The 17,957-nt window shown below is 42.4% G+C and overlaps 1 protein-coding gene across 8 annotated transcripts in view; it reads right to left on the reverse strand.

Annotated features, from left to right (window-relative positions):
- Positions 1-17,957, reverse strand: part of ANXA4 (annexin A4) — a 76,564-nt gene that overhangs the window by 42,709 nt on the left and 15,898 nt on the right. For all 8 annotated transcript variants that reach the window (XM_042248064.1, XM_004005812.5, XM_042248065.1 and 5 more), the window contains one exon: positions 6,289-6,341. In XM_042248064.1, the coding sequence (XP_042103998.1) occupies positions 6,289-6,291 (3 nt within the window). In that variant the 5' untranslated portion in view covers positions 6,292-6,341. The remainder of the gene's footprint in view (positions 1-6,288; positions 6,342-17,957) is intronic.

Below are 17,957 nucleotides of genomic sequence, written 5' to 3' on the forward strand. Positions count from 1 at the left end.
CAGTCCATCTTGGGTGGCCGTACACACCATGGGTCATACTTTCATTGAGTTGGACAAGACTGTGGTCCATGTGATCAGATTGGTTAGTTTTCTGTGATTATAGTTTCCATTCTGTCTGCCTTCTGATGGATAAGGATAAGAGGCTTATGGAAGCTTCCTGATGGGAGAGACTGACTAAGGGGGAAACTGGGTCTTGTTCTGATGGGCAGGGCTGTGCTCAGTAAATCTTTAATCTAATTTTCTGTTGATGGGTGGGGCTGTGTTCCCTCTTTGTTGTTTGACCTGAGGCCAAACTATGGTGGAGGTAATGAAGATAATGGCGACCTCCTTCAGAAGGTCCCATGCATGTACTGCTGAACTCAGTGCCCCTGACCCAGTAGCAGGCCACAGCTGATCCACGCCTCCCCTGGAAACTCCTGGACACTCACGGGCAAGTCTGGGTCAGTCTCTTGTGGGGTCACTGCTCCTTTCTCCTGGGTCCTGGTGTGCACAATGTTTTGTTTGTGCCCTCCAAGAGTCTGTTTCCCCAGTTGTGTGTGAGTTCTGGCAGCTCTATGGTGGGGTTAATGGCAACCTCCTCCAAAAGGGCTTATGCCATACCCATTACAGTAAAGGAGGGGGTAGAAAGGAAATGGAAATAGAGACTTAGGGGTCAGTGTAGTTTTTTGGTGTAAGACACAGATTTTTCTGCCTAGGAGCCAAAGCAAGACGGAATTGTAATCAATAAGTAGAACTGCAGTGTCCATGAAAGGAAAAGAGATCATCTGCCCAGGAAAAACCCTGCTGTTCTTTGTACCGTGTGTGAAAGTCACTCAGTCGTGTCCGACTCTTTGAGACCCCATGGAATAGTCCCTGGAATTCTTTAGACCAGAATACTGGAGTGGGTAGCTATTCCCCTCTCCGGGGGATCTTCTCAACCCAGGGATCAAGCCCAGGTCTTCTGCATTGCAGGCAGATTCTTTACTGTCTGAGCCATCAAGCCCAAGAATACTGGAGTAGGTAGCCTAGCTCTGCTCCAAGGGAATTGCCCCACCCAGGGATCAAACCCAGGTCTTCTGCATTGCAGGTGGATTCTTTACCAGCTGAGCCACCAGGGAAGCCCACGCTGTGTGTAGCGAGAGGCAACCTGAATTAGTGGAGCTCTTCTGGGCTTCCTGATTTAGCAGCAGAAGGAAGAATCAGAGTAGCTTTGGTTTTTCATTTATCTACCCCTCTGTTCGCTGACACAAAATATGACTATAACCTGTTAACAATCTGTGCCTTGCTATTCTGAATTCTGTTTTCTTGTCATTGAAACTGGACTAATTAGTCATAGCCAGCACTTTCAAAAATTGTTCTATGTCTTCACCTTTCCCTTAGTTCATCTGTCAGGTGTGATGTGCATATGATTTGTGGAGACAGCTGGTGGGGGAGGATCTGCCTGATATCCATGGTTCCTAGATGGCAGTGGAGTTCAGATTCATCTGGAAACCTTGCTCTGCTCATAATGGGTGCTATGTGCTTTTAAGATGCTGAGTTCACAAGCTGAGAGTAAGAGATTACCAAGGCTAAATTCAGGGCTGAGGTCATACAGAGGATTCTTCTGACTTTTCTGATAATGCCTCTTTTGACAAATGGTAGAAGTTACCAAATTACCAGTGGTACGATGTTATGGTGATAGCACAGAACGCCTAGAGAGATCACTATGAATTACTGCAGAGGAAGAGGGTTTTACATTTTATATAAGCCCTGGTTGAAAGGTACCCCCACAGCCTGGTGCCTATGACCCCAGTAAAATCTCAGATTCATGGAGACAGTCAGCTCCATATCCTCTGCATCACTTGGGGGTCATGAATTCTGTAAAGAGAATCCTAATATTGGGGGAAATTTCACCTGTAGGTCTCTGTGAAGGAGACATGGTGGGCATATTTTGAGAGGTAGTAAGCTTAGTGGGAAGGAGCACAGGCATTGGAGTTGAACAGATCCAGGTCGGAATCTTGGCTTCAATGCTTCCAAGCTCTGTAGTCTAGGGGAAGTTTCATTTTTCTCACCTGAATGTTAAGAATAATAACGACACCAATCCACAGGGCGGTTGTAATAATGAAGGAGGATAATACAGCAAAACACTTAGTACAAACAGTAAATACGAAACCAAAAACTCAACTCAGTGGCCTGAGTGGCTCTCATCAGTATAATTCAACATGACCTCAGTAACATTTCTATAATAAATATAATAGTGAGATTCTTATATCTGTTTCTGATAATATCCCTAACGCAAGCCTATGGGGTAATGTCAAAGCAAAATCTAGAATAGAGCATTGTACAAGGTGGCAAAAATAATGTAAAATAGATCTAAGGCTCTTTTTAATTTGATCCAAGGATGTACATGGGGCCTATACAGGCATGGAGGATTTTTATACCCATAGGGCAGTTCTTTAGCAAGTCAGACTTGAGCTCTATGAGCTAGTCCACCTTAGGCTGGACTTCTCATGCCCACTGTGGTCCACATCAAGCCCATGCAAAGGCTTCAGGTCCCACGGGGTGTGGGTCTTATCTGCTGGAAGACCAGCCTTTCATCTCCTGAATATGGTGAACTTCAAAACACTCATCACTTTTCTACACTTGACTGAGAAAAAGAGAAATCAATGACACTAACTTCCTTGGTCAGTGGTTAAGAATCCACCTTCCAATGCAAGGGACATGGGTTCCATCCATCCCTGGTTTCAAAAGAGGCCACATGCCACGCGCCACAACTACTGAGCCCACGTGCCAAAGTACTGGAGCTCACATACCCTAGAGTCTGTGCTCCCACAACAAGAGAAACTACTGCAAAGAGAAGCCTGTGCACCGCAACGAGAGTAGCCCCTGCTTGCCACAACTAGAGAAAGCATGCACACCAACGAAGATCCTGTGTACCCCGACAAAGACCCAGCATAGCCCAAAAACATATAAAATAAAAATTAAAAAACTTCCTTGGGCACTGAATTGCATCCCCCCAAAAAGGTGTGTTGAACGTCTAACCCCCAGTACCTCAGAATGTGCCCTTATTTGGAAATACTGTCATTAAATTAATTACTTAATCAATTATAATAAATTAAATCAAGATGAGGTCCTACTGGAGGACAAGGGTAAGCTGCTAATTCAACGTGAATGGTGTCCCTAGAAAATAGCATGTGAAGACAAAGACACTCAGGGAGAAGACACAAGGTGACATGTTGTTGACTCCAGTCTCTGCTGAAGAATGCCTAAGATTGCCAGCAAACCACCAGAAGCTAGAAAGAGGCAAGGAAGAATTCCACTCTGGATTTCAGAGGGACCTTGGCACTGCCAATACCTTGATTTTGGATTTCCACCCTCCAGAAAAGTAAGACAACAAATTTCTATTATTTTAAGCCACCCGGTTTGTGGAGCTTTGTTATGGCAACCATATGAAATTAATGCAGGCATATTATCTGTTTTCTTCTACTATCTATCAATAGCAACAAGCAAATTGGTGATTGGCTGTCAAAATTCTAAACGGCCAAGCTCAGCCCTTGACCCCCACTGGAGACAGCTTTCTGAGTTGAATGTTTCACAAGGTTCTTTCGGAATTCCAGTATTGAAAGAATTTTGGATGGTATTCAAACACTGCCTTTTAAAGCAAACTGCATTGCTGATGGACACTAAGGAAGTGTTAGTCACTCAGATGTGTCCGACTCTTTGCAATGCCATGGACTATAGCCCGCCAGGCTCCTCCGGCCATGGAATTCTCCAGGCAAGTACTGGGGTGGGTACCTAGTATGGGATTAAAATTAATATCTAACAAGATGAATTGATGCAAAGGAGGACTATGCAAAGATAGCTTATCTGTGAGCATTCTTAGGCACTCTTTTTTTCAGGAACAAGATAAGCTGGGGAAATTTGCTCCTGTTAGCTCTGAAGTATTCATATTGATTCAATTCCAGGGCATAATGTATCATTACCTGTTCAGGGAAGGCGGGGGATTCCCCACAAGGAAGGCTCCTCATGGCAACAGGCAAAGGGAACAGAGGATGTAGGGAAGAATGATGAAAACAAATAGCTAGAAATCGGTATTGTATCACAATCAATGAACTGTTACTCAGTTATTAAAATAATAATGAAGATGCTAAATGTCAAAAGACTGGAACATGATACAAAGAAATATGTAGCAGTGAAAAGGAACGGAGGAACAAATGGCTAATACAGAACCATGGGTGGTGCAAAAAATACAATGCTCATAAAAAAGGAGTAGATGCTCTGTGACTCAATTTATAGGATCTTCTGGAACAGGCAAAACTAATCTATGATGAAAACAATCAGATCAGTGATTGCATTTCTGGAATGGAGTGGAGGACAGGGAGGAGACTGACCTGGAAGGGGCATGAAGGAACTTCCTGAAGTGAGGAATGTTCTATCTTAAGAAGAGGGCAGACACATGGTACATTTGTCAAAACTCATCTACCAGTAACCATAAGAGCTATGCATTTCACTATATGTAAATTATACCTTTGAAAATTTTTTTGTAGATATATGAAAACAACGGCTTTTAAAACATGCTTTCCGTTTAGAAATGGATCATATGGTCATTGTAGAGATTTGGAAAAAAAAATTTTTTTTTAAATTAAGAAGAAAATCTGAGTGGGAAGGGGAAGGATAAATTAAGAGGTTGGATTTAACCACTATATGTAAAACAGATAACCAACAAAGACCTACTGCATAGCACAGGGAAATCTACTCAATATTATATAACAACCTATAAGGGAAAAGAATATATATATATCTGAATAGCTGTGCTGTATACCTGAAACCTACATGACACTGTAAATCAGCTATGCTTCAATAAAATTTTTTAAAAGAATTAAGAAGAAAATCAAAACACCCATAACTTCACTATTGAGAGTAAATAATTTTAATATAAGATGTAATATAAACATGTGTTAGCATAGCAAAGGTTAGAGTGAATACACTAACTCTTTTTTATGTTCTTATTACTACTATTTCAAAACCACTACTGAATGAGTAGGATCTAAAACTAAAATGATGGAAAATAATAGGAAATTACAATACTGTGATTATATCGAATGGTTTTCCTTTCCTTTAAAGATATACTTTATCTGTCCAATAAATAATAGTCATAATGGGAAAACAGGGTCTAGGAAGAAAAACAAGAGCAAATGAGGCAGTTTTCCTCAGTGGAAAGCCCATGAAAGGATCACTTGGTTATAGTCTTCACATGTAGAAAGGCTGAGAACTTGCTCAGAACAGGAAGAGCAACCCATCAATTTTGAGTCCCCAGAGCCAAATACCATGCACAAAGTAGGGATACCATAAACACGTCTGAATAAATGTTGTACATGTCCAGGGAGAACCCATCAAGAACAAATAGATTTTAAATGAAAGCATAAGAGATTTGGTACAGACATGAGTAAGCCTTTGACTGTCAAGGATGATGAAGAAAATTCTAAAATATCTAACAAAAAAAATGTTAAACGTATATTACTGTTTGTTCAGTATAGTTTACACCTCCATTTTCCTAAAGGAAGGCGTCTAGAGCTGGCAGAATATCCAGGTCCTCTCTGGATATAAGATTCTACTTCTATTATTTCTTCCCAGAAGACCAGGGATTAAGCATCACCTGCCCATTCACTTCTCATTTCTCATTCTCCCATTTGGGCAGGAGAAGGAGAGCAGGTGGCCAGCCTCAGGTAGGGCCACATTTGCAGCTGAACGGCTCAGCTTCCACATTAGCAGGCAGCTTTATGGAACCCTCAAAGGGATCCAATTCCCTGCCTGTCCCAGAGATCAGATAACGAAGCTCAGAGGAGTCCAGCCACAGCTAGCAGCAGGAGGTGGATGAGAAGCTAAAACACTCTTCCTGATGAGCCTAAAAAGATAAGGTAGCACCCAAAGCAGACCGCAGTCATCTCCTGCTGGGAAATGCAGTGGGATTTTGGATTTTTCCTTTTTATTTGCTTACAGTTTCTACAACGAACACGTGGTGCTTCTGCAGAGAGAAATAAGTTGTTTCTGCATCTCAAGATGTTAGAAGGATTCAAAGAAGTCCCTCTTTGAATTAATTTTCAGGGTCAGGAGACTCACCAGCCCTGAAAGAGGGTTTCACCAGTGTTTCGGGCGACTCACCAGCCCTGAAACGGTGTTTTTGGAAAAAAAAGAAAATACCTTTCCATTTCCTCCTCCCTCCCCTCTGTTGAGCAAACAACCCTTTGTATAAGACAGCAGGCCCTGATTACACATCCTGTACCTGTCTGGGGCTGGCACCAAGGAGGGTGAAGCCCATCCCCAACTTACCATGACTATGACTTTATGTCGGGGTCACCGTTCGGTCAGTCAAGCAGAAGTTCCTGTGTGATAAAAGCAGAGGGGATGAGAGAACTGTCATTAAAATCATTAATCAAGATAACTCACAGTTTGCACAAAGTTAAGCCAACAGGGATATAACACCCAATTTCATCAAGACGGCAGCTATTGATTAGCTAAAGAGACAAGAGCCAAGCTAATCATTAAAGAGAAACTGTTCTAAGAGGCAAGTGAATTATGCCAGACAAACAGTCTCCTAGCTGCTCTTCTGCTTGGAGATAACACATTATAGAAATGATCCCTCTTGCTTAGTTAGGGTGAGCTATATTACTTGAACTCAAGCCAAGCCTAGATTCTAAACTGCAAGTGTTAGTGGATCAGAAGAGGTGCCTCTCGGAGACAAAAGATAATCTGACTACATCAGGGGAAAAGTGCTGCACTCCAGCCTTTACCCTGAATGACTCGTGTGTGTGTGTGTGTGTGTGTGTGTGTGTGTGTGTGTGTGTGCGCGCGCGCGCGCATTTCTATAAGATAGCAGGCCACTGGCCCAACTCACATTAGACCTTTCTTTTTCCCAGTGGCCACTGTCACTGCCACCATCTCAGGACTTAAAGGTGTTTTTTCCCTTTAAGCTACAGCCTTACACACTTTGCCTTTGGTTCTTCAGCACCCCCTCCAACAAGAAGCCTTGAGCCATCACACATGTATTCAGTCATTTAGAATGCAAGAAATGTCTTTATTGTAGATGAGCCTCTGAGGGGCAGCAACTGGCTTCCTGTTTGCACATTCAGGTCCTACAGAAAAGGCTCCTTTTCTGAGCATTTGGTGAGATCCTTGAACTCAAAGAATTATCCCAGAACTAGAAGCATGAGGATCACCTATGAGTTCTTTACAATGCAGAATCCCAGGTCCCCACTCCAGACCTACTGCAAGAATCTGCATTTTAACAAGATTCCCAAAATATCCGTCTGCACAGTGGTTTGAAAATCGCTGGCCTAGATAACTCTGTCATGTTGTTATTGTTTAGTCACTAAGCTGTGTCCGATTCTTTGCAACCCCATGGACTGTAGCCGCCAGGCTCCTCTGGCTATGGGATTTCCCAGGCAAGAATACTGGAGTGGTTTGCCATTTTCTTCTCCAGGGGAATTTTCCTGATGCAGGGATTGAACACACACCTCCTACATTGGCAGGTGGATTCTTCACTGCTGAGCCACTAGGGAAGCCCAATCTTATCAAGGAGCCTTGTTCTATCATTCCCCCAGAATAACTGCATCCTTCTTGGCCAACTTTATCATCAACTAAGTCCTGTTGGGCCACAGTCACTCTTCATCTTCCACTTTCTGAGGCTCAGCTTCTTTTTCCTTGATTCCCATCACTCACTGCAGACATACCCCGTTTGACCTGGGGGTCAATCCCTTCCTGTGGGGAATGTCAACTGGCCCTGAGGCACAGATTGAGCAAAGGTGCAGAGGTAGGGATGAGCTATGGCTTCAGGGTGAGGCTGCTGGAGCAGAGGGCTCCAGGGAAGGCTCAGAGATACAGGTGGAAAAGCAGGCGGGGAACTGATTATCAAGGGCCCTGTGTGTCCACCTGAGGAGTTTGACTTAAAATGTAGGCAGCGGAGAAACAGTGAAAGGGTTGGATTTTGCAGAGAAATAATGTAAGACAAAACATACTTTAGCAAATTACTATTCTAGGGAGTAGACTAGAGTCAAAGCCAAGGAGTCAGGAAGGCTTGAAATACTATTAATGGTACAGGAACAAAGATCTGTACTAAAAGAGGCAAAGATCCGGGCAGGATGTGGCCCCTGGGATAGGATTTACACATGACTTTTTTGGAAGGAAGACGTTATTGTATTTAGTGGCTCCTGAATTATCTGAATTTATACATTCAATCACTAAATATCCGTAACACACCTCTATATCTCAGCCATTGTTTTCATTGATAGAGATACTGTGGTGAATAAGACAAGGAACCTACCTTCAAGGAGCTTACAGTGTTTCAGGAAAGACTGACAAATAAAGAGATGACTACATAAGACAATTTGATACTAGTAAGATGAAAATACAAGAGGATAATGGTACAGAACAGGAATCAACAAACTTCCGCTCAGGGGCCACATTCTAATTTTAAACAGTCTATCAGCTGAGAAACATTTTTAACATTTTCAACAGTTGACCAAAAATCAAAGGAATAATATTTCATGACACATGAACATTCTATAAAATTCAAATTTCAGTGGTGGTTTGAGCAAAGCCTTCTGGAAATACCGAGAGTCATTATTCAATGAGCTAGAAATATTTTACCACAGGAAGAAGCTGTGTCACATTTGAACACAGGGTGCTTTTAGCCAGACAATGTATTTTAAAACTTGGACAGCACACAGAGTAAGTCCATTTACATAAAAACAGCTGTTGTGTATTTATTATTTACTAGTATCAACTGAGTTTCTAAATAGATTTTAGAAACGAATGCAGTCAATGGCACCCTTTGATTCTTTCATTAGATAGCAGATAATACATGTAAAGCGAACCTACACAAATGCTGCCTAGCACAGTACCTGGCACCTCAATAATTAGGCAGCAGCCGGGAAGGAATTCAACACACCCCTCCCCCAAGACAGAATTGCTATAGGCCTCTTCTCAGCTCCACAGAACCATCAGCCCCCGGAAGATGAAAGGCCCTCTTCCATCTGTAAAAGCTCGCCCACGTGTCCACATGTAGGGCCAAGGATTCTTATAGCAAGGGACCCCCAACCTCTGGGATCAAGTGCCTGATGATCTGAGGTGGAGCTGATATAATAATAGAATGTATTGTCCTGGAACAGTAAATGTAATGTCCTGGAATCATCCTGAAGCCATCGCCACCTGCCCCCGCTTCCAGTCCACGGAAAAACTGTCTTCCATGAAACCAGTCCCTGGTGCCAAAAAGGTTGGGGACAACTGCTCTAAGGAACCTTTTCTGCCTCAGCCTCCTTGATTCTTTTACTCTTTCTCTCTAAGAGCCAGCCTACAATCCCATAAGCTGATCAGTATGACCAAGTTCACAGTGACCCAGACTCTGTTGTTGTATACAACTTTGAGGTTGTATAAGCTCCTTTTGCAGCTCCAGGGTCGGGAGAGGGGCAAATTATTAGCAACTGTGCCTCAAACTTTACATCTGGGAAATGCAGACACATTCAGTTTGGGGCATAGCTCAAATGACCTTAAAAGCATCAGGACTCTTCAAGATGGAAAGATGAAGCCTGAAGAGACCATATGTTTGAGAAGTCTTTTAAAATACCAATATGTGGGTGGGAACCTGCATCTTCTTTGTAATATGTGAACTTCTCACCTAGGGCTTCCCCGAAGGCTCAGTGGAAAAGAATCTGCCTGCAATGCATGAGACATTGGAGACATAGGTTCGATCCCTGGGCCAGGAATATCCCCTGGAGGAGGAAATGGCAACCCACTCCAATATTCTTGTCTGAAAAATCCCATGGATAGAGAAGCCTGGCAGGCTATAGTCTATGGGGTCACAAAGAGTTGGACATGACTAAGCAACTAAACAGAGAGAAACAGACACCTAAGGCTCAGAACAGGGCTCTCAAAGGTTTTAGGACATAGTTTTACAGCAACTGAAAGAAAGCTGGTAACTCAACATAAGAGACTTATCCCAAGGGAATACATATTCCTTTGCATAAGGGAGTAATATGCTGTAAATTGTTGTTTAGTCACTAAGTCGTGTCCGACTCTGCAACCCCATGGACGGTAACCCACCAGGCTTTTCTGTCCATGGAATTTTCCAGGCAAGAATACTGGAATGGGTTTGCCATTTCCTACTCCAGGGAATTTTCCCAACCCAGGGATTGAACCCATCCATGTCTCCTGCTCGGCAGATGGAATCTTTACCACTGAGCCACCTGGAAAGCCTTAAGCTATAAATAAATTCAATCTATTTCAGGTTAAGATTACATGTACTTTCAGAAATAATTTACAATGAATTCATAAAGAAAAATTAGGTATGTCAAGAACACACTCCTATTGTTTTTCTATAAGATGTTCAGAAGGACAATTATTACACTATTCCACATACTGCCCTATTATATCACTGCCAGAAATTGGCAACCCAGTGCTGATTCAAGCATAGTTTCTTAAGTCCTTACAGCAGATTGCAGATGCATGAACAAGGCCCACTCCTGGTAATATTGCGGGAGGCCATGCAGACAGCAATGTGATACATTCCTCCCCACCCACCAAGACTTTGGACAGCAGGCAAATGAGACTGACTAGTAAAATCAGTAAATAATCATTAAAACAATGATATGCAAACTCATCTAAGGAGGAAGAATGGCTACCGAGATGAAGCCAGCTGGCCAAAAGCTGTTAGACATATTTAAAGAAAAATTCTGTCCAACAGCAATGCAAGCTCAACCCCAAACCGTCACTGAGGTTTACTCTAAAATGTTGGCTTGGCCAACACGATCAATGTTCTAGGCATCAGATATTTCCCCACTGTGAAGATGAATTTTATCCATCTAAAACTCTTCCTTCTGATTCCTTGATTGCCAAGGAAACTCTTTACTGGAGTTTGGCTTCCCATGTGGACCTCTCTACAAAGTATTGCAGTATATGGATTTTTTTTCTAAGTAATAGTTATATTTCTCAACATAAATAAATAAATTAACCGTGTGTGCAAGCATGTGAGTGCCTATGAGTGGTAATCCCATAGATACGAGCCCGTCCCTAAGAGATGAACCCCTTTTGGATGTGCTAACAAATACAATTTCTCTGGTCTTGCCGGAGGCAACACCACGGTGAATTCACCCCATGACCAGATGCTTTCTTCGAGATCCCAGCATAACTTGGCAGTTGTTCTCCATTCAGATGCACAACATTGACCCAAGACTGGCACTCTTACCCTTCACTGTGAAGGGGTCTGATGGCCTTGTGACACATTCTTACACTGAATCCTTCTCCTCCCTGGAAGATCACATGTGAGTGACTCATTCACCATTTTTCTTTGGCACATGATTTCACTTTAAATCCCAGAGGATGACAAATTTAAACTTTTAGTCTGTGGACTTGTGGAGAGTGCAGCTGGGCCCCACCCAGGCACTAAAGGCTTTTTAAAACTGTCTATGAAATAGGAACATGAAAGCGACTCTTCTTCCTTGGATCTTTGATTCTTCTAAAGTTAAAGGAAATTTTGTTCCCTGGATGGGGTTTTTTATTTTTAAACACTTAATCCAAGCAAAGTGTGTAGGCTAAGCGAAGGCAAAGTTGAAGACTTGCTTGCTAAGCAGTTCTTAGAGAAGAATCTCTTTCAACCCACCATCTGGCAAGTAACTTATTAACAGTCTTTTGTCCAAATTTTAGCCACTTATTCACAGCACTGTTGGAACAGTAATAATAATTTCAATCCACAAATAATTTAAAAACACATTTTACATATAATTTAAAACATCCCCACTCTTTCTCTACCATTTGTTCCCACATCATGCCCAAGTCTATTCAAGTTTTCTACTCCAGTGATTCTTTTGTCCAAAAGGCAGGGAGAAGGAAGGAAGGACATGTCTTAAACACTCCTCTACATGACCTTAATCTACCTAACCTTTGGAGTCCTGACATTATCTCCACTCTACAAACCAATTGGATAATACAATAATGAAAGTTGTTTATGGTGAGTCCTATATTGTATTAAGAGATAAGGTTAGAAAAATAAAAAGAGTAATGAGATGGCCTTAATGATTGCTGGGAGAGCTGGCTGGGCCCTGCACTCTTAGTTCACCTTCTGCCCTCCTAAACACCTTTCTACTTCACATTAATACCTCAGTTTCCCCAGGCACAAATCATTGCATATTCTAATAAATTTTATAAATATTTCTCTGGATACTGTTTTCAGTTTTCATAGTATAAAGTTTCAAATTTTCCTAAGTAATTTTCTCTCATTATCCGAGTGACTCCAAGTGCCACCTGTCGACTAGAGATCTTTGGAATTCTGGTCAGTGGGCTTTTTGATGGTGGAGGTGTTTTTTAATTATTTTGCTTTTTAATTACAGACAAATTATTTGGATTCCCCTCCTCCTCGCAGGCTAGTTAGCATAGAAACAAGAAGAGATGCACTGCTAACACCAAGTACTACTCTCAGTCATGGAACTAAAAGGATAGTTTCACTGATGTTTCATCTCAATCATTCAACAATCATGATCTGAATGCCTGCCCCAGGCCAGGTACCATTCTAGGTGCTAAAAGGCAACCTTAATCTCTCCATTTGTTACCTTCATATCGAAAATTACCCCCTGTGCCTTGTCTGTTTGAGAGCAGCCTAAGAAAAAAATTCTGGTAGTGGTTGGCAAGAACTCTGCTCAACATACTTCCCACTGCAAGGACTCTACACCCTTTCTGAAAGTTCATCTCCAGCCTTTGGTCTCCTGGTCATGGGGCTCACTGCTCCAAGGGGTAGCCTCTGGCACTGCTCAGTGGCTCAGCATCAGGAAAGCTGGCCTTGTATTCTTTGTTAGGTGTGCTGGAGCTAAAGGGGCTTTATTTTTAAATAAGTATTTACTGACCATCTAGTTACATTGAGTGCTTAGGTGCTTTATCATGGGCTTCCCTGGTGGCTTAGACAGTAAAGAATTTGCCTGCAATGTGGGAGACCTGGGTTCGATCCCTGGATTGGAAAGATTCCCCTGGAAGATGGCATGGCAACCCCCTCCAGTATTCTTGCCTGGAGAATCACCATGCACAGAGGAGCCTGGCATGCGACAGTCCATGGGGTCACAAAGAGTCGGTCATGACTCAACGACTAAGCACACAGGTGATCTATCAACACTATTTTGCTTCCCCTTCTCACTGTCCAGTGAATTGGGCAGGATAACTTAAATTTGAGAAAAGTTAAGCATAATGCCCAAAGTCACTCATGTAGTAGGTGGTAGGAGCTATGTTTTCAGTCACAGCCATTACTCTAGAGATGTACTCATGATGCTATACCATGCTAAATGCATGTATTTTTACACACGTGTATAATTATACACTAAGGCAGGTGTCAGTGATAGAAGTTTTAGGAGTAACAGTGGCATCAAAACTTCAAATTGTCACATCTTTTGCTGAGCTAAATGCTTTCTTTTTCTTTGTATCTTTAACAAGCTGGATGAAAAAAACAACAACAAAAACACTCCTCCCGAACCCATCTGCTGGACCCTGGCCCCCACTTGGGCAGACAGCTCCCAATCAAGAGTGCTGGCTCTTTGAAGAGCGTGTTTCTAACCCCACATGCCCCTGCCCTAGTTCAGCCATCCGACCTTTCCAGTGGAAGAACAAGGCAACACGGCTCTGTGACAGTGTCTCTCGGAGCCAACACATGGCCGGAGTCATGTCATCTGCAGCTGAGAGGTACTCAGTGTTTCCATCCAAACCCCATCCGGGCACATTCTGTGCCCCTCCCCTCCATGACAGGGTCTCGAGCATCCTGTAGGCAGTTGGATGCGTTCCACCCACAATCGGAAAGTACCCTCGGCGCTGCCCACATCAGAGACTAACTGACGCATTACGCCATGGAGACAGTCAAGGGCTAGAAATACTGGAACCGTTTGATTATGTTTATCCTAACATCAGCAATATTTAGACTGTCCAGGGTACACCAGTAGGGAGAAAAAGAAGGGCTGCTAGGAATAACTCTTCCAGCTTATGCTATGAACCAAAAACAGCACGGGCTTTCATTCAGAGTCTAACACGGGGTTTGGCGCAGCTCTGACATGTTTGCTCAAGCCCCAGATGGCAGTTTACTTACGCGATTAGAGGCCCCGCCCCTCCAGGCTTGAAATACAACTATTCTTTTGATCTCTCAGAGTTGATTTTCCCCTAATTCAGATCAAAATGTCTAGCAAACAGCTGAGAGAGCAATTCCCAGGCTGTGCTGTAACTACACAAAGAAAGCAGGAGTAGAAATGGAGTGGAAACGCCTGCTCCAGAAAGAGCTCATTGCCACCACGGTCGGATTGTTGAGTAGAGAAGGCTACAGACAGCGCCCAGCCCCACCCTCCCTGGAGACGGGTAACAGCCCCGTCTACACCTTAGGTGGTAGACCTGCCTCTGGGTAACATGTGTGATAATAACGTGTGGATTCACTCTCTGACCTAAGGTCTGGCAGGTGCTAGTAGCACGGGTGGGACAGGTTCACGCTAGTGAGGGCGAATCCATGCCGCCCCTCTAATAGGAAACAGCAGTGAAAAGTGAAGTCGCTCAGTCGTGTCCGACTCTGCGATCCCATGGACTGTAGCCTACCAGGCTCCTCTGTCCATGGGATTTTCCAGGCAATAGTACTGGAGTAGATTGCCATTTCCTTCTCCAGGGATCTTCCCAACCCAGGGTTCGAACCCGCGTCTCCCATACTGTAGACAGACGCTTTACCGTCTGAGCCACCAGCAGTGGGAAGGTCCAAACCTGAAGCTGGTGTGGCCAACACCACAGCCTAGCTGTCCATTTCAGACAGGACCTCCTCCTTCCTTGGAGCCATCGTTCCTTTGACACCATCCTTCCTCTGTAACCAAGATGCTGAAGCCTGGAGGCCAACCACTTGGGTTTGTAACTCTCCCACACACTTCCTGACTGTGTGATTTGGAGTAAATTATAATCTCTCTGTACTTCAATGAATTTCCTCATTGATAACACGGAATTCATAATAATAGTAACTTCATAGGAAGGGTTGTGGCAAAGATGAATCAAGTTATTGCATCATATCAAGTACTTAGAATCTCACACATATTATGTACTCAACAAATGTTAGCTATTCTTTTTATTACTATTCTCTCCGAGTAACCTTTATCCACCACATACACATATTCCCACTTACCAGTTTAATGAGCTGTTTTAGGGGTGGGTTACCAACTCCACCCATATTAAAAATATCTGTGGTGTACAGAGTTCAGGCTTTCACTTCTACAACCTCTCAAACCAGATTTCCCTTAGGATCCTTTTGGCCACCAAGTTGATGAGGTCCTGTGCGTCTGTCTGTCCTCCAACATCATCATTGTTTTCAGAGTTGTCTGAATTCTAAGACAGCATCTTCCCTGGAATCTGCTCACCAGACTCCCATCCTGCGCCCCTACTTTCCTGCTCTTAATTCTCAGCAGTGCCTTGCACATAGTGGAGCTGTAAGAAACGCCTGTTGACTTTAACTGAACTGGCTGCTCCAGCAGCCATAGGACTATGTTAACTGCCTTGGTTCCTCCGGCTTGCGGAAGGCCTAGTCTTCACGAAGGGCCCTCTTCCCCAGGGGGTCTCCTCCTCTTGCCTTGTTTCTGAGCCCCCTGGTATTCTCTAAGGAAGCATTAGCATAGATTCAATTACTCCAGTCCCACTGGGGTGTACTTTCTAACCACAGAGGAAAATATATTCTCTATCTTAAAATCTTAGGTAGGTAGAGATTTCTTAGGACACAAGACAGCACGAGATATAAAAGTCAATATAAGTAAGATTCATCAAAATTAAAAAAGATTTGCTCAGTAAAAGACACTATTAGAAAAGTGTCTTTTATTCTCATTAAAAGAAAATTAACAGAAAAGCCATAGATTGGGGGAAAATATTCACAGCATGTATATCTGATAAAGGACTCGAGCTGAGAATATATAAAGAACTAAAAGTCATAACACAAAGATGAACACAGCAAGTTCTTAAATGGGAGAAAGACTTAAGACACTTCACAAAAGAAAACATATGAATGATCAGTAAGTATATGAAAAGGTGCCCGTTACTGGTTACGCAGAAAACACAAATTAAAAGCAAAATAAGATACCATTCACATCCTTTAAGATGGGTTAAAAAAAAGGAAAGAAAAGGGAAGAAACAAAAACAAAAAATGGACACTATTAAATGTTAGAGAGGGACTTCCCTGGTGGTCCTGTGGTTATGAATCCGCCTTTCAATGTAGGAGACGCAGGTTTGATCCCTGTGTACAACCCCACATACCGTGGGGCAACCTAACCTCTGCACCCCAACTACAGAAATGCCCACGCACCACAAAGACCCAGCACAGTGAAAAATAAATTTAAAAATAAATAAATAAATGTTAGAGAAGAGGTAGAGCAATTAAAACTTTCAAACACTAACTATTCGGCAGTTTCTATTCAGGTTAAACATGAATCTTCCCTTTGACTCAGCAATTCCATCTTATTTACCTGAGATAAGTGAACACCCATATCCATAAGAAAACATGGGCAAGAGTGTTCACATGAGCTGTACTCACACAAACTCCTGCAACTGGAGACAACTCAAATGCTCATCAACAGATAAATGGACAGGTTGCAGAATATTCATGCAATGGATACTTTCCAGCAAACGACTGATACAGTGATAAGACAAGTGAATCTCTAAAACATTATTCTGAGTGAATGAAGCCGAGAAAACAAACTAATGTATAATGCCAGAAAGCACAAAAGTGGTTGCCTAGGGTCAGGGATTGGAGGTAGTGGTGAGGTGGAAGGGCATACCTGCACAGGATTGTGAGGGAAGGAACTTTAGGGTGTGACTGAAATGTTCCTTATCTTGATTGAGGCAGTGGTACCCAACTGTACACATTTGTCAAAATACACTGAACTCACTTCACACCCATTAGGATGGCTAGTATTAAAACAAAACAAATCAGAAACTAACAAGCGTCAGTGAAGATGTGGAGAAATGGGATCCCTTGTGTACCGCTGGTAGGAGTGTAAAATAGTATAGCCACTATAGGAAACAGCATGGTACTTCCTTGAAAAATTAAAAATATAATAATTACTATGTGATGTAGCAATTCCATTTATGGGTATATATTCCACCTACATACAATCTGGAGATACCATACATACATATTAATATACATAGTCTTTCCAAAAAATTGAAAGCAGGGACTCAATGAGGTGTCTGTACACTCACGTTCATAGCAGGATTATTCAAAATAGCCAAAAGATGGAAGCAACCCATGTGTCAACTGATAGAGGAATGTATAAACAAAATGTGATACATACAGCAAAATATTATTCAGCCTCGAAAAGAAATTTGACATGGACTTTGAGGACATTATGCTAAGTGAAACAGCCAGACACAAAAAGATCACTACAATATGATTCCACTTATATTGAGAGCTTAGAGTAGTCAAACTCATGTAGGATGGTAGTGCCAGAGGTGGAAGAAGGGGCGAGAAGGAATTATAGTCTAGCAGGTATAGAATTTCAGTTCCACAAGATGATAAGGCTTGGTAGTGATGGTTGCAAAACAATGTAACTGTATTCACACCACCAAACTGAATGCTTAGAAATAGTTAAAATGGTAAGTTTTATCTTATGTGTATTTTACCACAATTTAAAAAAATAATTTTTACAGTATTCTTGGCTGGGAAATCCCATGGACAGAGGAGCCTGGGAGGCTACAGTCCATGGGGTTGCAAAAGAGTAGGACACGACTTAGTGACTAAATGACAACAACAAACAATTACAAAGAGAAAGAAAATTTTAAAAATAAAATAAAAGAAGCAATTTTAAAAAGTGAACTCCTTAAGAAAAAAACACCTCACTGAACTAAGCACTTAAGATCTGTGTATTTTATCATATGTAATTAATACTTCAATACAATCATAAACATGTCTACAGCCAAAAGTATATGATTCAGATAATACACAGGTATCCAGCTTTGCAGGCTGAGGG

The sequence above is a fragment of the Ovis aries genome, chromosome 3 (genome assembly GCF_016772045.2).
Source record: "Ovis aries strain OAR_USU_Benz2616 breed Rambouillet chromosome 3, ARS-UI_Ramb_v3.0, whole genome shotgun sequence".
Classification (NCBI taxonomy): Eukaryota; Metazoa; Chordata; class Mammalia; order Artiodactyla; family Bovidae; genus Ovis; species Ovis aries.